Source organism: Heterocephalus glaber, unplaced genomic scaffold (genome assembly GCF_053883595.1).
Source record: "Heterocephalus glaber isolate CG9 unplaced genomic scaffold, H.glaber_assembly_v1.0 deba00001002, whole genome shotgun sequence".
NCBI classification, from domain to species: domain Eukaryota; kingdom Metazoa; phylum Chordata; class Mammalia; order Rodentia; family Bathyergidae; genus Heterocephalus; species Heterocephalus glaber.
The window spans coordinates 1,024,140-1,045,854 of record NW_028258178.1 but is presented as its reverse complement, the minus strand read 5'-3'; the positions used below and the strand labels follow the sequence as shown (position 1 = coordinate 1,045,854).

At 40.7% G+C, this 21,715-nt stretch overlaps 2 protein-coding genes and 1 pseudogene across 8 annotated transcripts in view; 1 reads left to right on the top strand and 2 right to left on the bottom strand.

The window, feature by feature from the left end:
* Window positions 1-6,499, bottom strand: part of LOC110343847 (zinc finger protein 780A-like) — a 53,680-nt gene extending 47,181 nt beyond the window's left edge. For 4 of the 7 annotated variants that reach the window (XM_013069059.3, XM_004874166.4, XM_021251713.2 and 1 more), the window contains exons 1-2: window positions 6,376-6,484; window positions 1,302-1,360 (exon numbers count right to left, since the gene is read on the bottom strand). In XM_013069059.3, the coding sequence (XP_012924513.1) occupies window positions 1,302-1,310 (9 nt within the window). In that variant the 5' untranslated portion in view covers window positions 1,311-1,360; window positions 6,376-6,484. The other 3 variants (XM_021251711.2, XM_087209257.1, XM_021251712.2) reach the window with 3 other exon arrangements.
* LOC101716752 (mitochondrial transcription rescue factor 1 pseudogene) lies at window positions 3,053-5,635 on the top strand (annotated as a pseudogene).
* Window positions 6,500-8,855: 2,356 nt separating the features above from the next.
* The window catches only part of LOC101713617 (vomeronasal type-1 receptor 1-like), a 37,234-nt gene continuing 24,374 nt past the window's right edge, over window positions 8,856-21,715 (bottom strand). Inside the window, exons 2-3 of the mRNA XM_087209256.1 lie at window positions 11,384-11,517; window positions 8,856-10,961 (exon numbers count right to left, since the gene is read on the bottom strand). Of these exons, the coding sequence (XP_087065382.1) occupies window positions 10,263-10,907 (645 nt within the window). The 5' untranslated portion in view covers window positions 10,908-10,961; window positions 11,384-11,517 and the 3' untranslated portion in view covers window positions 8,856-10,262. The remainder of the gene's footprint in view (window positions 10,962-11,383; window positions 11,518-21,715) is intronic.

Sequence of the window (21,715 nt, the reverse complement as noted above, 5' to 3'; positions counted from 1 at the left end):
GGTAAGGGGAACTAAGCAGGGGAGAGGGGAGAAAGAAAAGGAAAAAGAAGAGAATAGAAGGAAAAAATAGAAACAAGGCTTTTGTAAATAAGGAGGGGAAGAGGGGTTGGAGGGGAGGAGAATGGGAAAAAGAAGAATTAAGATATATCATGTACAGGTACAAATTCCCTGTGATGAATGTTATCATTATGTATATCTAAAAGGTACTACTAAAATTAATTTGGGGGGTTCATTTTATTTTATTTATTTTTTTAATACAGCAAAACATTTATAGGTACATTTTAGGCACACAAAATGATAACACCCATCATAGGAAATTTGCATGTGTACATGGTACATCCCGCCTCTTTAATAAAATTAATTTTAAAAACATGATATATCCCCAACTTTTGTATAAAATATCTTTAAAAATTGAGAACGACTCTCAATCCTCAAGTTCATTATGATGTCAAATAATATCAAAAGGTTTTTTTCCTTGTTATTGCAGTGGTTTTTATAAACTGCCTAACATTCCACATAACTGTTATATTAGCTTTTTTGTTTTTATTTTCATATACCGGGGCCTGAACTCAAGGGCTTCACACTGAACTACATTCCAAGTCCCTTTTGATTTTGAGACAGTCTCACTAAGTTGCTAAATTGCCCAATCTGGGCTTGAATTTGTAATCTACCTGCCTCAGCCTCCCAGAGTACTGAGATTACAGGCATGCACTACCATGCCTGTCTTGACATATTAGATTTAACTACCATTTGTATTTATATGTTTAGGATAGTCAACATCTTTAAGGTATTTCTCCATTCTGGAATCTATAATCACCTCCCACTTACACCTTGGATGATGATCACTCTTGGTCCTCACTGAACATTTTCCTAAAAGCTTAATAAATAAAGCAGGTAACCTTATCACACACACAGACTGAGACTACTCGCTATTAAATCCTACCTCACAGACTGGAAGGCTCATATTTGGGGAGAAATTTCAAGGCTTTCCCAAGTGTGGTCAAACAAGACAACCATCTCAAACAACTTCTCAAACCCTAAAGCCCTGTTCTCCCGTGGGAGTGACTTTTCCTCTGCTCCAGTGTTTCCCTGACTGAGGGCCAAGCACAGAGTAGATGCTAAATGATGTGTTCAAAGAAAAGGCACAAAGAGGAAAAGCACTAAACTTCCAACTCCACTGTTAATGACACAAACTCGGCCACTGAAGCCTGGATCCTCAGGTAGCAAGCTTTGCGATAAATGATGAGTCCTCTACCTGAAAGTTATCAGATTTCTAGGGGAAGAGAAACAGACCAACTTACGTGGACCATGTTTTTAAAATTACAAAACTGGTTGATTAATCTTCTTTAGACTTCCTCTCCTGGAGAACAAAAGAGAAGGATTTATGTCTCAGTGCCCCCAAAACAATTTAAATCAATGTAACCATTTCATTCTCCACTTTTCTTACCTACCCCACCAACACATCTCTCTCCCACAGCTTCCACTTCCACATTCAAACACACACAAATTGGTAGCAGTCAGGAATCTGGCTAGATCCAACTCTCTCCTAACTCCCAGGGAACCTGCAGTACTGGCCATGAATGAAAAGCACAGGCAATTTTTACTGGAAGTTGCTACAAAATACCCCTATGGGAGGGATTCCAGCCAGTCTTCCACTCTGGGGATGCACAACCAGGTCCAGGCCTGGGCCCTAGATCTTATTCTGAACAGATCCTCCTGCTTCTGCACTGTAGAATGTTCAGCAACATTCCTGATCTCTACCCACCAGTTATAAACAGCGCACACACCTGTGTGAGAACCCCTGTTCTAAATCAATGGATCTTAACTCTCTTGGGTCATGGATACCTGTGATAATCTCATGAAATCATATACTTTCTCTCCCCACAAAACTCACATTTATCAATTTCAACAACACTTCAAATATAGAGATTTGTGGTCCCATAAATAGTCACGGGAACTCAGATTAAGAATTTCCGTCCTACATTCATAGAATAGACAAAAAAAAAAATCCTAAAATTCATACAGAGTTGCAAAAGAGCCCAAATAGCCACAGCAATCATCATCATCAACAACAACAAAAACAAAAACAAAGCTGAAAGCATCACCCTATCAGACGTAGGACCCAAAAATAAATCTATGCATCTACAGCCAACAGATGTGTGTGTGGTATTGGGGATTGAGTACAGAGCCTCATGCTTACTAACCAAGTGCTCTACCACTGAGCTACATCCCAGCTCAGCCAACTGATTTTTGACAAAAGTGCCAAGAATGTACAATTCAGAAAGGACAGCCTTTTCAATAAATAGTGGTAAGAAAACTGATTATCTCCATGTAGAATGAAATTAGACCCCCATCTCTTACCAGATACAAAAATCAACTCAAAATGGATTAAAGATTAAAATGTAAAACCTGAAACTAAAACTACTAGAAAAGGGGGAAAGGCTTCACAATATTGGATTGCACAATAATTTTTTACATATATAACTCCAAAAATACAAACAACAAAAGCAAAAGACATACGTGATTATATCAAACTAAAAATCTTCTGCACAGCAAAGGAAACAACACAGTGAAGAGTCAATTTACAAAATGAGAGAAAATCTTTGCAAACCATACATCTGACAAAGGATTACTATCCAAAACATCAATGTAGGAACTTTATAAGGAACTCAACTCAATAACAGGAAACTTCAATTTAAAAATAGGTAAAGACTTGAATAGACATCTTCCAAGAGGAGATATACATATGGCCAACAGGTATATGAAGAGACGCTTAACATCATCAATCATCAAAATCAGGCAGATACAAACGACAATAAGAAATCAACTCACACCTATTAGAATGGCTATTATCAGAAAGACAAAAGATAGCAAGTATTGATGAGGATGTGAGAAAAGACAACCTTTGCACATTACTGGTAGAAATGGTGGAAAACAGAATGTCAAAAATGTATCTGCAGGGCTGGGGATTTAGCTCAATGGTTTCGCCGCCTGCTGCGCAAGCGCAAGGGCCCGAGTTCGATCCCCGGTACCAAAAAAAAAAAAAAAAGTGTATCTGCATTCCCACCTTTATTCCAGGATTATCACCAAGATATGGAATCTCACCAGTGAATGGATGGTTAAAAAAAATATGGTACATATACACAAGGAATACTATTCATTCATAAAATGAGGAAATCCTATCATTTGCTACAACATGGATGAATCTAGCAGACATTATGTTAAGTGAAATAAGCCAAGCACAGAAAGAAAAATACCACATGATCGCACTCATATGTACAATCTAAAAAAGTCGATCTCATAGAAGCTGAGTAAAATGTTAAACAGGGGCTGAAGTGGTAGAGAAAGGGATTGGGGAGATGTTGGCCAAAGGATATAAAATTTCAGGTAGGAGGAATAAGTTTTAGAAATCTATTGTACAATATGGTGACTATAGTTAATGACACTACATTGTGTTCTTGAAAAATGTTAAGGGAGTGGATATTAAAAATAATTATGTGTGGGCCAGGGATTTAGCTCAGTGGTTTCGCCGCCTGCTGCGCAAGCACAAGGACCCGAGTTTGAGCCCCGGTACAAAAAAAACAAAACACAACTATGTGAGGAGGCAGAGCCCAGAGGTCTAGCAGGGGCCAAAGGAGCACAGAGTGATCGCCAGCATCACGCACAGGCGTCAAAGCATTGCTCTGTTTACAGTCTTAGGTTGGATGCACCATGGCTATGACCAGTGTCAGACTGTTCACCAGTATTTTTAAAAAGACAGAAGCCTGGATTGGACTCTGGGGTGTGCTTCAAGGGACTTCTTCACACAGGCTCTGTGCTTCCTGTAATCGATATTTATATTTTTCAAGTACCAAGTTAAAAGCATCAGATTATAAAACACTTTTCCATAATATCTTCTCTCTGAGATTCCCAGGGCTTTTAGTATCTCCAGAATATATTTTTCCATTTTTTATAAGACTCAAAAGTAATATAAGCTTTAAAAAGTCCTCTAAAAAGCTCAGCAAAAAGTAGGTGAAGAAGACCTTGACGAGGAGAGTGACTACAGTGAGAGAAGTGACCAGGAAGAGAAGCTTCAAGATGACCCCACAGTGGTCAAAGACTACAAGGACCTGGAGAAAGTGGTTCAGTCTTTTCGATTCGATGTTATCCTGAAGTCAGGCCTAGACATTAGGAGGAACCAAGTGGAAGATGCATTCTACACAGGTGATATCGGACTGAATGGGGAAAAATTATGGATGAAAAGCAGAACAGTAAAAGTAGGAGATACACTGGTCCTTGTCATTGGAGGACAGAGAAGCAGAAACAGAGGCAGTAATGCAGATTCTTCTGAAAAAGATGTTCGAAGAGAAGATGCAAGTGACAATTACTAAGTGGTGCTACGACGGTGGAAGAAGTTAAAGTTGCCAAAGAAGAGTACATCTAAATAAATGCATTACTTTTTACCTCTGAAGATGCTCTTTAATGGTGGGGGGAGGAGCCAACATAAAAAGACATTTTTATCAACATAAAATTCTCTTATCACTTGTAGAATCCACTGGAGGGGGAAAAAACTATGTGAGGTAATCCAGGAGCTAATTGGCTATAATTCCACAATTTATATATACTTCAAAACATCATGCTGTATAAAATAAATACATATAATTTTATCTGCAAATTTTAAAAACATAAAAAATGAAGAATTTCTGTCCCAGGTTAACTGAACATCCCATTCTTAATATACAAACAGCAATCACAATGAATTACTATCCCTAATGCTCCTCTTCTATAGAAAGTTGAGGGCCGGGGATTTAGCTCAGTGGTGCCAAGGCAAGTGCAAGATCCTGAGTTTGATCCCTGATACCGCAAAAAAAAAGAAAGTTGAGAGTAACCTAAACAGATCACACAAACTTATTAAACACAAGACTCCCAGCACCACTCTAAGGAGCTTTACAATATTAATTCATTCTAAAGTTTATTACAAAGCCAAAGGGGAGAACCAAGAATCCAACCAAGATAGTCTGGAACCACATCCCTGATTTAACCACAACACTGCCCTGCCTCTCACAGCCCACCCCCCAACCAAAAGCTGAAGATGCCCAGAATAGTGGCATTTGCCTGTAACTCCAGCACTCAGGAGGCTGAGGCAGGAGGATCATCACAAATTCAAGACCAGCCTGAACTACACTGCGAGCTCAAAAAACAAACAGACAAAAAAGAAGCCCAAAACACAACTGGAGCTGCCAAACCTCAGCAATATTGGGTGAGTATTACAAATTTCAACTAATGGACACCCTGGAAAATCCTGGCTCTTAATTCCAAATCTTGTGCTGTCACTTTCCCACTCCTGAAAGTCTTACAGGTGAACTGAAATCATTTAACCATCTCTCTTCTTCCTCAGCTTGGAAAAAAGAGGTCTGTAAAGACCAAAAGATATTTGGCATGTGCTTCTATCTAAATACTGGTCTCCTCCTTACCAAACCCAAGCCTGACTAAAGGTTTATTTTCATAGCATCCTACAAAAAGGATGCACAGGATGATGTGAAAGATCTGTCAAATGATTATGGGACTATGAAGTGGAAAGGCGACGGATAAAGAAGAGTTCACAATCATGGAGTATCAGTTTGCACATAGCCCTTCTTTACTGAAAATTTACTGAGATCTCCACATTCTAAAATCAAAACAGCATGGGGGGGGGGGTACCGGGGATCGAACTCGGGACTTTGCATTTGCGAGGCAGGCGGTGGAACCACTGAGCTAAATCCCCGGGCCTGCGAGCACTTCTTAAAGTATAAACTCACCCTTGATTTTTAGATGTGCAGCAATAATGCTCTCATTCTACTACAGGTCCTTCTTTTGGATAACCGCACGACGGGAGGAGGCAAGCATAAGGCCCCTTCTCGGCCTTTCTCGGAGCGCAGAGCAGACTAAGTCTGAAAGCATCTTCCATGGCCTCACCTTCCCTCCCTTCGCACAAAAGGGGACCGAAATAAAAGGAGTAGGGATCGGTCTGGGCACCCACAATGGCTGCTGGGGACAGGGCTGCACGAACGCTGTAGTTCACATGTAGCTGCCCTCCTGAGGGACTCTCAAAGGCACCTCCAACTCTCAAATTCCCATCCCGTGTCCGGTCTGTACCTTCTCGTGGAATGCTTCATTCTAAGCTCAGAATGTTACCCACACTGGAGCCGTTTCTCTGCTGCAGCCCGAGTGGCTGTGAGAGGAAACGAAAGAAGCAGAAGAAGCCGAGAGCCGGGCAGTGACACTCACAGCCATTACAAGAGCCCTCAGAGTCCACAGGCCTCTGCTCCGCACACAAGGCGCTCACGCACGCGCGCACCCCCCTCCTCATGATTATATAATCACCCTGGTCTGTTATCCGCACGCGGACGAACTCACCTGAAACTCCGGCTCTCTGGCAAAGGCCAGAGGTCCCTCCCTCCGACAAAGGCCAGAGGCCCCTCCCTCCGGCGACTTTTTCCTCTTACCTGAAGGCCTCGCCCTATACGTCATCGGTCCTCCACCCCCCCCAAAAACCGGAAGCACATTTGTTACCCCTGGCGCGGTGGCCACTGGGAAATAGAGTCCCACACTTGAAGAGCCACAGGAGCCAGGAGTCCCTCATCTCAGGTTTACCCCAGCATGTAATTTGGACCAAGCCCAGTGGTTTGTGAGAGTTCTAGCAGGGGCATGTAGGCTCGGTTGTTCTTGGGCGGTCTAGGTAATTTATTTTTCTCTATAGACTTCTAAAGAATACTCAGGGTAAAATCGTGTCAAGATGTAGCTGCTTTGACCTCTTTATCTCAAACCCCCAGAAGGATTCTCTGTGCTATATACATAGAATAAATTTGTAGAATGAACTAAAGAATTGATTGGTTTTACATTTGCTGAGAAAATATACTTTACAGGAGAGATTTCAGAGTCCACTATCCTTTTATTCTTCAAGAAGTTATTGCACCAAAATGAAATTACTCATGTCATACCAGGGGGGAAAAATGAAGCCAGGAGCTTCGTGAAGGTATAGCCAAAAACAGTGCCAACATTTTATTTGAAAAGTGAGGGGTGAAGGAATAAGGAGGAAACTAGCTCTGTAGAGCAAACGGCTAAACAAAGAGAGGAAAGGATAAAAACAAAAATAAAAGTGCACTCTGACGGAGAGTAGGCTACAGTGCGGAGTCAAGATAGTGGGCTCTTCCTGGGTCTGTGTCCTTATGACTCCTGGGAACTCGTGCAAAAAGTTCTGCACACAGAGCCGGGGATTTAGCTCAGAGGCACCGCGTCTGCCTCGCAAGCGCAAGGTCCCGAGTCCTATCCTGGGTACCAAAAAAAAAAAAAAAAAAGTTCTACATACAGGGCCCTGGAAATTATTTGGCGCCATCCTGAGATCTTGCAATTGACAGGTCCTGTTTATTTCCCCAACCAGCTTTGCCACACCCGGCCTCCTATATCATTACTACCTGTTTAACATTTTCTGCCACTCCCAACAGAATGTAAATGTCATAAGGACAGTTATATATTCCTATTTTATATATTACTATATCCAATATCACCTATAATAGTGGGGGCATATAGTAGTAAATCATTAAATATTCTTTTGTTTTGAAACGGGGTCTCGCTATGTAATTCAGACTGGCCTTTAACTCACTGTGTAGCCCAGGCTGGCCACAAACTTGTGGTGATCCTTCTCCCTCAGCTTCCTGGGTGCTGGGATCACAGGCATGCACCACTATACCTGGCTGAAATATTCTTTATAGAATGAATGAATGAACTACCTCCTCTCTTTACTAAGTGAAGTTTAGTTACTAGGTCTCAAGCCTATTTTCTTCACTCTCCAGTTTCCATTCTCTTAATTCATCCCTCCCTAAGGTCCTGTCACTAAACTGTGTTGTTGACAGTCAAAAGTATCTCTTGAAGCCCTCCATATGAGCACTATCCACACATACATGCGTGATCTATGGCCTGTGTGAGGAATATGCCTTAGAGACAATGAACTCCATGTGCTAAAAACACTATGCATCATTTTTACACCAAAACCACAGCTTAGCTCGTTTCTCAGTATCAAGAAATCCCACCATAACCCCTCAGATGCTCAAGGAAGGGGGACTTGTGAGTCACTATCCCCTCCAGAATTAAACAACTCTTTATGAAATAATTGCTGAGTTCAGTACGTATTTCCTACTAAAGAATTTATGAAGTTTATATCATCCTCTCCATGCTGATTTCTATCATCCTTATCACACTCATCCCACCCCGTTTATTTCAAATGTCTCCTAATTCATTTGTCCTTATGCTTGCTCAACCCAATAAACTATGCCTATTGTTTGTTAGGCAAATTGGATACTTTATTAAATGTCCCCTCTCTTAGTAAAATCCTTAAATTGCCTGAAATTACTGTTGAGATTTCCGGCAAAAATTCCTAACCTGATCTGTAACACCTGGCCAAGCTGTCACTGTACCTGAATTCTATAACCTCAGGTCCTGACCAGTTCTCTTACTGGTGGCAGACCAGGTACACAAGATTTCTTTCAATTCCTTTTTTTTTTTTTTTTTTTTTTTTGCACTGGGGATCAAACTTGGGTCCTTGCACTTTCAAGGCAGGTGGTGGAATCACTGAGCTAAATCCCCAGCCCCTCCTTTCAGTTCTTGATATGTTCCCATGTTACCAGGTTCTGGCGTCCTGGGGACTCCTTCTAGAGATTCTTTCTAGGTTCTCCTTGTCCTGAACAAATAATTGGGCAAAACAAGTAAGGGTAGCAAGGTAGCAAGGATTTACATTTATTAAAGGTGGGAAAAGAAACATGCTCTGCAGGGTGAGTGCAGGCCAATTAAAAGTAGGAAAAGAAGTGCACTCTGTAGTGTGAAAGCAGATCAGGTGAAAGACAGAGCACAGTAGCCAAGAGCCCAATGACACTATCTTTTGTATCCTGTACTTCTCGGGATGACATCAGATCTAAAATGATCTGTCCTCTTGAATGCTCACAAGAATTGAAGACATCATTCTCTGATTGGTCCCAGGTGTGGGGCTTTGGGAACTGTTTTGCTGTGCATTTCCTGGGCCGTCATTATTAATAGGTCACCCCCATTTTCCCTAATCTCCTGCCTCACCCTGTTCCTTCCTGTAGATCTTGTTGAAGCTTGCATTCCCATATGCCTAAAGTACCCACTATGGCTGGTTAACTTCTCCAAAATACTCAGGGAGCAATCTAAACTGCAGATACAGGGTGTTAAAAGAAAAGTACAAGTGCAATTTAAAGATCTTAATTGGCCTTTACTTGTGATTCTAGAGTTGGAAAATAGACTGAGTGCTCTGATGAACTGAGCAGACACATTAGACTCAGAAAAGGAAGCCAGATGTGGTGGCACACGCCTATCATCCCAGCACTCAGGAGGCGGAGGCAGGAGGATCACTCTAAGTTCAAGGCCTGCATGGGCTACATAGTGAGTTCAAGGCCAACATGAACTATGTAACTAGACCCTGTTTCAAGAAAATAATCAGAAAATGGCAGAGGAGAGCAGAAAGAGAACCAAGGGGGATTGATTGTTTCAAAGTTACTTTCCTTGTAAAGATTAGAGCAGAAGGGATTTCTTATCATACTGACTAAAATGGGCCTGTTTGGAAATTTGACTCTTATCTCTCACTCTCCTGATTTCTTAGACAGTCAGATAAACAATTTAGTTTTGGCTTGCTGATATGGAACTTTAGCATGACTCCATTTTGTTTTGATCTGTTGGGCCCAAGTGCAGGGGCTGAATCTGGAGCCAGTGACCTCCTAAACATTTTATTTAACAAAAGTCTTTAAACATACTGCCCTGAGCTCCTCATTGTGACAACCTGTGCAACTTCACAAGTTTGTATCATTGTTCCAATGATGTATAGATTTCCTACAGACTCTACTGTAGCAGGTACCTTCTCCCCTCAGCACTGTGTGTGGAATATGATTGGTTCAGAGAAGATACTTCACAGTGTGAGATGGACGGATGAGGGGATATTGGAGATGCTGCTCGAAGCTGGGGAAGTTCTCTGACTTCCTCAGCAGGAAGAACAGAAATGGAAGATAGAGATGTTGCTTTTTAAGAGCAAAAAGGGGCTGAAGGTTGGAAAACAAGATGTTAGAATCACACTGGTGTTCACAAGCCATGACTGTGGGTTGTCACAAAGAAAAATATAAGCTTCAAAAATGGAAGAGAGAATAAAATAAGACAAAAGTGCTCACAAATAGCAGGATAGATTTTGTGGCCCTGCTCTCTGGGGATATTTGAGGAGATTGTGTAGTGCTGTGAATATATCAGACTTGCTGTTTGTGCCTGTGAAGGAAAAGTATCATGGTTGCACCAGCCCATGTCATGAATCCCAAACAAATAATATCAATAGAGGAGAAAAAAAATAAACATACTGATTCTGTAATTGTATCAAAAAAAAGATGAGAGCAATATTTCAGATTTGAATTCACAGTATTATTTCTGCTATTTTTTTGGCCAGTCACTCTCAAGGGAACAATGATATTTACCAGCAAATGAAACACCCAACTCAGGATACAGGTAGAATTAATATGTTTTATGGATTTGGATTTGAGTTCTGACCATCTCACGTTTGTTAGGTTGATACTTAAGGCCTGGAGGCCACCTAGAAGACAGGTGGTACTGAGAGAATTTCCCCAGGCCACTCTGTGAAAATAAAAGACAAGTTTACATCCAACATCATCCAGGAAATACTGCAGCCCAAAGGCTGCCATTGTCTGAGGGATTTCTCCACAAAGAATCCACAATGTATTGGCCAATGCAAGATGGCTCATTATATGAGCGATTGGTCTCAGTCCATGTTTCCTGGTAAGGGAATAAATGTAAGGGAAAAGGAAGGAAGAATTCCCCGCCATCCCAATTCCAATCTGAGTAAGGATGGCTATCCCCATCACCACATCCACTGAAACCATTTCCTCAGGGACTAGGGTGTGGTGCTTGTGGTGCTTTTGTTCATATCCAAGAACCTGTAGAAAAACAGAAGAAACATGAATTTCTTTTGCTTTAGGTTTTGTTTGTTTGTTTGACACAGGGTCTCACTTTGTTGTTCAGGCTGGTCTTGAACTCACTAGGTAGCCTAGGCTGGCCTGAAACTCACAGCGATCCTCCTGCCTCAGCCTCTCAAGTGCTGGATTACAGACATGTGCCACCACACCCAGTACATAAATTTCTTGAAGTCAGATGAAATATAGTTTCACTGTTATTTCTGAAAATCCTATTCTACTGTCACACCTAAAAGTCTCACTATTAGAGTTTTTTTTCTCCTCATTACCTAGCATATCACCCATGGTAGTTTTAACTAAAATTACTTCATTATCCTATTTCTGTTGGAGAAAATTAATTTCCTCTAGGAGAAATATCAGAACTGGCCACGCATGGTGGTACACACCTGTAATTCCAGCACTCTGGGATCACAATTTGAGCCAGACTTGGCAACATAGTGATTACTGAGACCCTGTCTTTAAATAAAAAGGGACTAAAGATGTAGCTCAGTGTGAAGATCCTAGGCTGATGTCCAATATCCTAGAAAAAGAGAGAGAGAAAAGAAAAATAAATATGAGAGCCACGAAGAAATGGATCTTGTATATCTTGCTTTCAGTCCATATCTAGAGTCAAGAACAATATATTGCTAGTAGTCAGTTAATAAATATATTATCTGGGGGGCCGGGGATTTAGCTCAGTGGTGCCACCGCCTGCCTCAAAAGCACAAGGTCCCAAGTTCGATCCCCAGTACCAAAAAAGAAAAAAAATAAATAAAATTAAATTAAAAAATAAATATATTATCTGAAGAAAAGAATGAAAAATGGAGTCACTGTTTCCATATCAAAATTATTTCAAGATGTCCTTTACCTCAATAAATTTCTTTTCACGGAATGTAGATTCTCTATTTGATTGTTAAAAATATCTAGTGCATGCAGCTTGTTGTTGTGGTTGTTGTTGTTGTTGTTGTTTTGGTACCGGGGATCAAACTTGCGCTTGCACAGCAGGTGGCGAAACCACTGATCTAAATCCCTGGCCCAAGTGCATAAAGCTTAATGACTGTGTTATTCAAAACTGTATGTCCTTGCTTGATCTGGGGGTTTTGCTTTTGTATAAAATCTTGGCTTTCTGGGGAAAAAGATATTCAGTGTTTTGTGCTGTACTTGGATTCTATCAAACACTCTGTCAAACATTATCTTTTATAACCTAATACAACCTTTGAATCAGGGACTTAAACCAAAGCAAGCGATATGTTTTAATAACACAACACCAAGAAAGATATATTGGCCGGGGATTTAGCTCAGTGGTGCCACCACCTGCCTCGCAAGCACAAGGTCCTGAGTTTGATGCCCGGTACCAAAAAAAAAAAAAAGAAAGAAAGACAGATATATTCTAGGAATGCTCATGATTAACATGAGAATGAGAATTAGAAGCCATCTGATTTCTTCAGCAAATAAAAGATGAAGATGTCAGGCAGCACAATTATTCAGTATTTTTCTGACTTGATCAATAAAATGCCAGGAAAGAACTATCCCTCTTTGAGTGTAGAGGATTCTTCTAGATTGCATTCAAAAAGTATCAAAATATCATAGAAGTAAAAAGATAGTAATTTTCCCAAATATAACACAACTATGTAAAGTAGAATATGTTGCATATAAACACTTTGAAAAGTCTTAGGAATAAACCAGATCAGTTATGTGCTAGAAATATAAAAGTAAAACATTAAATACTAGAAAAGATATCTTGAATAGCTGGAATGGAACATCACATTCTCAGATGGGGAGATATAGTATGCGCTCAAGATTTGAAACTTCCTCAAATTCATTTGTAGGTTCAATTCAACATCAATCAAAACCATAAGAAAATTTGTTGGGAAACAGACAGCTTGTATCAAATTTTGCATATATTGAAAAAAAATCCACATCGTTTTCCCACTTTGTCAAAATTTTCAAGCATACAGAAACCAAGCCATTTTTTTATTTTCATAAAAATTTTCTTTATTCTCAGTGGCCAATGAGATATCCCAACCAACTTGTATTTTTTAAAACAATGATGATGGGCTGGGGATTTAGCTCAGCGGTGCCGACGCCTGCCTCACAACCACAAGGTCTTGCATTTAATCCTGAGTACAAAAAAAAGCCAATGATAATGAGTTGGATAAACCCAATTTCCCAAAAGAATACAACAATTAAAATAAGTGATACAGATAAAGAATAGTCAAATATAACCATGGTTCAGAAAAATTATACATAGGAAATTCAACAAATGAAAATATAACTTCAATATGAAGGACCAGAAAAACTGGTGAATGATTTGGGGAGTCTAAAGTTGGACTGCCAGAGCAAATTTACAGACACATTTCAGAGCAGAGAAGAAGATAGAGACACACACAGACAGACAGACAGACAGACAGAGAGACAGAACAGGAACCAGATAAAACAGAAACAGCAGTCACTACACAGTCAGCCAGGAGAGGTGCATGGCTAATAAGCCCTGTATGTGCTTGAGCAAAATGTATGGAGCAAAATGTATGTAATGCATGTACCCTGAGGTTCAGTTATTAACTCACTAAATCCTTGTCAGCATTGACCCTGTGCTGGCCACTGCCCTGATCTCTTGTATTTATTTTCTGAGATTTCATGGCCCTCTGCTCTGGAATTCAGTGTTCCAGTTCAGGTTCACATCAGGCTGGTATCTCATCTCAGAGTTCACCTCTCTGACCCACAGATGCTACTGCAAGGATGGGCTGAGCTGTGAGCATATCCACCAGTAAACATGCCTTCTCCTGTCATTAGGTCTGCTGTGCATTCCAAGGGGCATTACTTTGATTAGAAGATCAGACTCTATCTTGCTGTCATTAAAGGCAGTTGTTCCTAAAATCTCAGTCACTTAAATACACCCACAAAACAAGAATATATAGTCTCCATATCCCCTGGACTTTAATTTGCTCAATTATACCTCAGTGTTGTAGCAGCACTGTGTACCTAACACAGTGCTTTGATCTTATCTTACCCTTTGTACTGACTTGAAGGAGATCTAAGAGTCCTTTCTCCTTTTGAGTTTGAATAACAGCCTTAATGTGGTCTTTCTTGCTTTATGTCCTTTTTCCTAATGTAAAAGTGTTTTAATGCTTCTTGTTTGTATTAGGTAGCATGGGGATAAAATTTTAACTGGTTATTCTTGAATTGCTTTTACAATAAATCAATTTTATAATCTTTAAAAAAAAAAAGATCAGGGCCGGGGATTTAGCTCAGTGGTTCCGCCACTTGCCTTGCAAGTGCAAGGACCTGAGTTCAATCCCCGGTACAAAAAAAAAAATGATCAGACTCTACAATAACATGCCATTTCCTGGTGCACGGACTCCAATGAAATTTCAAACGAAGACTGGTGTGCTGGGGTAGTGCACACACAGTTCTTGGTATAAATGATTTACGAAGTTCAGTGTCACTCAGACAAGGTCCAGTGGAATAAAAAGACATTAATATTTACTTAAGATATTCTGTCCACCTAGTCTATAATTATCCCTATTAATATTCTCTTTTATCCCTATTTTTGAATTAACTTTGACCCATCCTGAAGGAAGCTCAGATTAAGAACAAATCAAAGAATAAAGATGAAAATTCGGATAAAACTAATGCAGGGAAAGAGCTGAGGAGAGCCCTGCAGGTGAGATGTTAAAAAAGGACTCTTCTGGGCTGGGGATTTAGCTCAGTGGTGCCCCCGCCTGCCCCGCAAGCACAATGACCCAAGTTTGATCCCCAGTACCAAAAAAAAAAAGAAGAAGAAGGGACTCTTCTATAAGCAGAGAACAACTCTTCACACCCAAGAAAAGCCCTTATGGTGACTCTTACATGTTCTTGTGAAAAAGCAAGTGGTTCAGACACTGTGTGGATCAGGCATGTCCAACCCATGAGCCGCCACCACATGTGGCCCTGGACAGCTGATAATGTGATCCCACAAGACCACAAATTGTTAACATTATTTTATGGTTTTTGGTGATGTTTTTTCATAACTCAATCGCGGTGCTCCAGCTGTGTAGGAAAGGGCATGGGGTACTGCTAACCCCACCTTCTGTGTCTGCCACACACAGCTTATGTTGCCCTCTCTTTTTTGTTATAATAAAAGTATTAAAAAAGAGAAAGTTTTACTATTTATACATTTTACACTGTATATTTGATATGAAGACCAAGACAATTCTTCCTCCCTCAGTGTGGCCCAGAAAGGACAAAAGGTTGGATCACCCGTGCCATAGATTTCCATCTCTGAATACTCACTCTTCTCTTTCCCAAACAATTTCTAAGTCTGAAATACATCTTCACTCACCTCTGTCCCTGGAACTTGTACCTGATGTTTACCAGGCTTATCATGGAAGAGAAAAGTGGACCCTCAGTGATAGGTTTTGTTTCCTTGACTTCATCTCTTTCTAGAGCGGTGATTATTACGTTATTTCTACCATCAAAGACAGCACCTGCCAGGAAAGTCTTGGGATATTTTTTCTCAGCACATTAATTATCCAAATTAATTGAGTGTTTACAGAGAATGTCCCAGGATGCTGCCAGAGGTAGATGAAGAAAGGTTTTTCTGCTCTCCCTACAGGATTGAGGTCTAATAATGATGAGGCCCAAAAACCTAAAGAGTTGAGGAGAAACAAACATAAGCTTCCCTGTATTCCAAACAGCTCGAGGGCTACATTTCCTAGAGAATTTTGGATCTCCAAAAACATGATAAATTCCACCTACTAACCACTTGGTAGAAAAAAGAGGTCTTCTAAAGACAAAGTGTGAGGAATATATAAATAAGGTAGCAGTGGTGCATATCTGTATTCCCAGGACTCTGGGGACCTGAGTAAGAGGATTGAAAATTCAGGTCTATCCTGGAAAACTGAGCAACTTAGTGAGACCCTGTCTCAAAATGAAAATAAAAGGGGGCAGGGCTGAGGATGCAACTCTGTGCAAAGGCCCTGGATTCAATCTCCAGCACCAAAAAAATAAAAAAAATTAAAGTGAGCTAGGCATGTTTCACACACCTGTAATCCCAGCACTGGTGGCTGAGGCAGGATGATTGCTGTGAGTTCAAGGCCAGCCTGGGCTACATACATAGTAAGTTCAAGCCTGAACTACATAGTGAAACCTTGTCTCAAAAAAAACAAAACAAAGGGCTGGGGATTTAGCTCAGTGGTTTTGCCACCTGCCTCACAAGCACAAGGTCCCAAGTTCGATCCCTGGTACCAAAAGAAAAAAAAAAAAGAAACCAGGGAGACCAAAAAGGCAGGCAGATAACATATTTAAAGCTACCCCCCAAAACAATTCAATCCAGAATTCTGTCTCCAGCAAAACTATCCTGTAAGAATGAAGGTTAAATTAAGATATTTCCACAAACACAAAAGCAAAGAGTGTTCACTACCAGGAGACTGCCTTGTAGGAAATGCTAAATAAAGGGAGTCCTTCAGGTTGAGATGAAAGGATACTAGATAGGAACTTCAAGCTTCGAGAAGAAATAAAGAACATGGTGAAGGTAAACACACAATCCAGTATTACTGCACCTTAGTCTTGTGACTCCGATTTTTTCCTGTGATTTGGAAGGCATATGCATAAAACAACTACAAATCCATGTTAATGAGATTTTAGTTTACAAAATGTAATTTATGAGAAAATATAAAGAGCAAAGGATAAAGATATGTAAGAACATAGTGTCTGTAAACTATTAAAAATAAGTTGGTGTCATTCAAATTCTCAAGCAACCAATGCATCAAAGAAGAAATCATAAAAAATTAGAAAACAGCTTAAGATGAATTAGAATAAAAATGCAACATACCAAAATTCATTGAATGCAGCAAAAAAATATTATTAGAGGGAAATTTACAGTTCTAAATGCCTATATTAGAAAGAAAAACTCTTGAATCAGCAGTCTAACTTTACATCCTTTTTTTTCCCCTCTGCAAACCAAACCAAACCAAACCAAACCAAACTCTACCCTAAGGAAGGAAATGGGAATGATTAAACCATAGGTAAAATAAAGAAAAAGAACACAACAGAGAAAATCAACAAAACTAAAATTGATTCTTGGAAAAGGTCAACAATGGATAAACCTATAGCTAGACTAAGAAAAAAGACAGAAAACTACAAGACCTGGTGACACAGGTTTGTAATCCCAGCACTTTGGGAGACTGAGGCCAGAGGATCAAAAGTTCTAGTTCAGCCTGGGCAACTTAGTAAGACTCTATCTCAAAAAATTAAAATTGAAAATGGCAGGCTAGGGGTGTAGTTCAGTGACACAGTGCCCACCTGGCAAGCTCGAGGTCCTGAGTTCAGTACCCAAAAAAAACATTGAAAATGGCATGGGGATGTAGTTCAGTGCAAAGGCTCTTATAGGGAACAGGGAAGGGAACATTACCAGAACTTCTGCTATGGGTCCTGGCCTTCTGTGAGCCACCACAGCACAAGGCAAAAGAATGAAGACAGGAAACTAGACTTAGAGTAAAGTTAAGTCTTGGGGCATGATTGGTGCTGCTGATGGCAGCAAAGACGAAGACCCCAAGTGCATGCAGTATTTATTGAATACAATTGTGGGAAGGAACAGAGAGCAGGGTATGCTTTAAAGACATCTAGTGAAATACTGCCAAATACCTGGCATGTTGGCACCAGTCAGGGCTGTAAGGGAGTAAGCACTGCTTATCTGGCTTGGATAGAGCAAACCAGTGCTGGAGCCAGGTGCAATTAGCAAGCAACCCAATCAGGTCAGTGAGAAGCCATAATTCAGGAGAAAGGATTTTAATTGGGGTCATGCTAACCTCAGCTGCATGTAACTCAGCAGAGCCCTGCCACTTCACAGACCAGGGCCTGGGTTTCTGTGGCAGCCATGGCGGGGCGGGGTGGGGCAGTGGGGGGCTTATACTCACCCAATACACCATCTGACATGCCCATTTGAGTCATGTAGGGCTTCAGTCTGACTCCTGATATAAAACAATATAGCCAAATTATGGAAAGCAAAAAGCAGGTGCCACTCATAGCCTGCTAGTTCTGGGCAGGGGTGTCTGCTACAGGCTCTAGATGCAAACTCCAGAGGAGAGAAGGAAGGAAGGAAGGAAGGAAGGAAGGAAGGAAGGAAGGAAGGAAGGAAGGAAGGAAGGCAGGCAGGCAGGCAGGCAGGCAGGCAGGCAAAGAAAGATCAAATTATGAAAATCAGAATGAGAGTGAGCACATTACTACTGATTTTACATAAATAAGAATTATAAGAGAATGTCATTAACATTTGTACACCAACAAATTGGATAACCTAGAGGAAACAGAAAAATTCCTGGAAACACATATTCCACCAAAACTGACACAAGAAGAAATAGAAAAATCAAAATAGTCTCATAACTATGTTAGTAGGGAGATTGAATCTAAAATTTTTTTGAGAGAAAGAGAGAAAGAAAGAAGAAAGAAAGAAAGAAAGAAAGAAAGAAAGAAAGAAAGAAAGAAAGAAAGAAAAAGAAACCCCCAACCAAGAAAAGCCCAGGACCAGATGGCTTCACCAGGGAATTCGACCAAACATTCAAAGAATTAACAACAACTCTCCTCAAAGTCTTCCAAAAATTGAAGAGGTGGAAGTACTCCTCACTCATTCTTTGAGGCCAGCATTACACAGAAGAATGTTTGGCTTATGGGTAGACAAAGTGTAAAATGTCCACTACCCATGCCTAGATAGACTTTTGTGATTCCTCAAATATTTGAGTGTTTTTTAGAAATGCATTCATATGTTCATAGTGTAATCAAAATTAAAGAATTTGAAGAAGCAAATTCATTCTAACATAGGGGTAGGTGGCACAGATAATTCATTCTTACATTCATTTCATTACTGTGCATCAGGCTCTATTCTAGTACTGGGGATTCGACAAGAGCAAAAAGGACAAAATCCCCTCCCCTTGTACTGGGTCAATGGGCAATAAGCAAAATAAACAGATAAATGATATTAGATGGTAATTAATGCAACAGAGAAAAGTAGGCCAAAGGAAGATGAGGAGCGTCAAGGTGAGGAGCAAGTTCAGAGGGGTGGTCAGGGACACCCTCACTGAGAAGGTGACAGTTGAGCAGAACCCACAGGGAATAGGAAGGACATCGGATCCCAGAGGAAGAGAGTTTCAGACAGAGTAGAAACAGTGTGGGTGTGGAGGACAAAGGGAGGTGAAGTCAAGAGTTAAAGGAGGGAGAGACCACACCAGGCCTGCCAGGATTGCCTCTGGCAATGCTCTCGGAAGGAGTGACAGCATTTCTCAGGTAATTTGGGTAAAAAGGTATAACCTCTCTCTGTGGAGAACCATCAGACAAACCAAAACTGGGGACAGACTATAAAATGCCTGATTGATACTTTTCAAAACTGTCCAAGTCATAAGAGACAAAAAAAGAAGAAACTGTTACAGTCTAGAGAAGACATCGTAAATAAATGCAATATGGGATCCTGGATACGATCCTGGAAGAGAAAAAATACCTGTCAGAAAAACTGTTAAAATTCAGTTGAGGATGGGGGTGGTGGCACATGTTTGTAATCCCAGCACTCAGGAGGCTGAAGCAGGAGGATTGCTATGAGTTTCAAGCCAGCCTGGGCAGTGAGTTCAAGGGCAGCCTGAACTACATAGTGAGACTCTGTCTCAAAGGATAAAAGAATTCAATTGAGGTTGGTAGTGGTTTTTGTTGCTGTTGAGGTGCTGGAGATTTAACCCAAGGCCTTCACACTGAGCTACATCTCGAGACCTTTTTTAAAAAAAAATTTTTTTTTTTGAGGCAGGGTCTCACTGAGTTGCTAAGTTGCTCAGGCTGGGATAGAACTTTCAGTCATCCTGCCTCAACCTCCCCAGAGTGCTGGTATTACAGGCATGCGCAACCATGCCATGCTTGGCACTTTATTAATAATAGGGAGACCTGGGATTTAGCTCAGTGGTGCCTCATCTGCCTCGAAAGCGCAAGGTCCCAAGTTCAATCCCTGGTACCCCCAAAAAACAAAAAAAAACCACAATAGGGTACCAGTGCTAATTCCTGGTTTTTTGTTTTTGTTTTTGTTTTTGTTTTTCTAATTCCTGGTTTTGATCACAATGCTATGGTACTAACATTAGGGGGAGGAGGATGAGGGACAATCGTGACCTCTGAGTCCTATTGGCACTTTTTCTGCAAGTGTAACATTATCCAGCATTGCAGCTTCCGTCTCACTCTGGGCTCACTTTCCCTGGGGAAGCCAGGCCACGCTCTGAGGACGCTATGGAGAAGACCACACTGCGCAGAACCGAGGCCTGCTGCCCACAGCCAGCACTGTCTTCCTGGTGTGTGAAAGCGCCACCCTGGAAGGGGATCCTCAGCCCCTTTCAACAAGCTCAAGATTGGAGCCCTGGCCCTCTCATAACTGGGACTGTATCCAACATCTTCGGTCCAGAACCATCTGGATAAGCTACTCTTGAATACCCGACCCACAAAAAGTGTATGAGATTATAATAAATGTTAACCACTTTGAGTCCCAAGATTTTCGGTTTTAAATCTGGAAAACTGCTGTTACAAAAAGTGGCCGCCAGATGGCGCCTAGGTTCCAAAGCTAGAAACACAGGTTGCCAATATAAATGGTTAAGTATCCTTAAATTCCTTTACAAAATTATTGCCCTCCCAATAAAAATATCATCATTTTGTTTCCAGAGCTAGACAATTTGATTATAAGGTTCATTTGGAAAGACAATAGGAAAATACAAGGGGAAATAAAGAAAAAAGCAGATGCCACTGCTGCTAATAAAGGGGGTAGTTCTACCACATTAAATTAAAAAGAATGTAAACAAGACTGGGGGTGTAGCTCCGTGGTAGAGCGCTTGTGTAGCACTCACAAGTCCCTTGGTTCAATCTTCAGAACTTCCAAAAAGCCTAATGCATATAAACAGTGTTTGTCATTGGTGCATGAATAAGCAGGCACGTCAAAGAAAGGATTAGAAAATTGAGCAGCAGAAACCATTGCTTATTTTAAAATTATAAAAACATGATCATACTGTAAGAGTTTTTTTGTTTAGGAATGGATTTTAGGGAAGATTTTTATTTAGTAGTGTTGGAACAACCATATAACCATGTGAGAAAAGAAAAGCTTGAATCCATTTCTGATGTGGTCCATCAGATTAAATCCTCACTGTGCCAAAGATTTTTTTTTTAAACTCACAAATAATAATACACTGTTGAATTTCCTTTTGGACTATAAGTTGATAAATTTTCCAAACTATTAACCAAGAGCCAGAAGCAACAAAAGAAACTTTTGAGCCAGGTGTGGTGGCACATGCCTGTAATCCCAACACTCAGGAGACTGAGGCAGGATGATCGCTCCAAGTTTAAGGCCAGCCTAGGCTACATAGTGAGTTCAAGGCCAGCCTGAACTACAGAGTGAGACACTGTCTCGACCACCCCCGCCCAAAGAAGCCTTTGTTAAGTAACCAAACAAAAATGAAAATCTTTTGCATTTTAAACAAAACAAAAACAAAAACAAAATAGTGCGAGGACATAAGGATCGAGGCCCAGTTGACCTTCCCTGTGGACAGTTTCCTCCTTTGGTAATGTGCCAGCGTGCTGCCTGCTACACTGCAAGGTCCAGAGACGAAGTCAACAACAGCTGAGCTCTAATTTAGAGAAATACTTACCTGGGTACACTTTGGAAATAATGAGAAACAGGTGAATTTTCCATTAATCTAATTGCTTGCTCCCTTGCCTAAGCTGAATAAAAGCGAGGTGAACCAAACACTCAG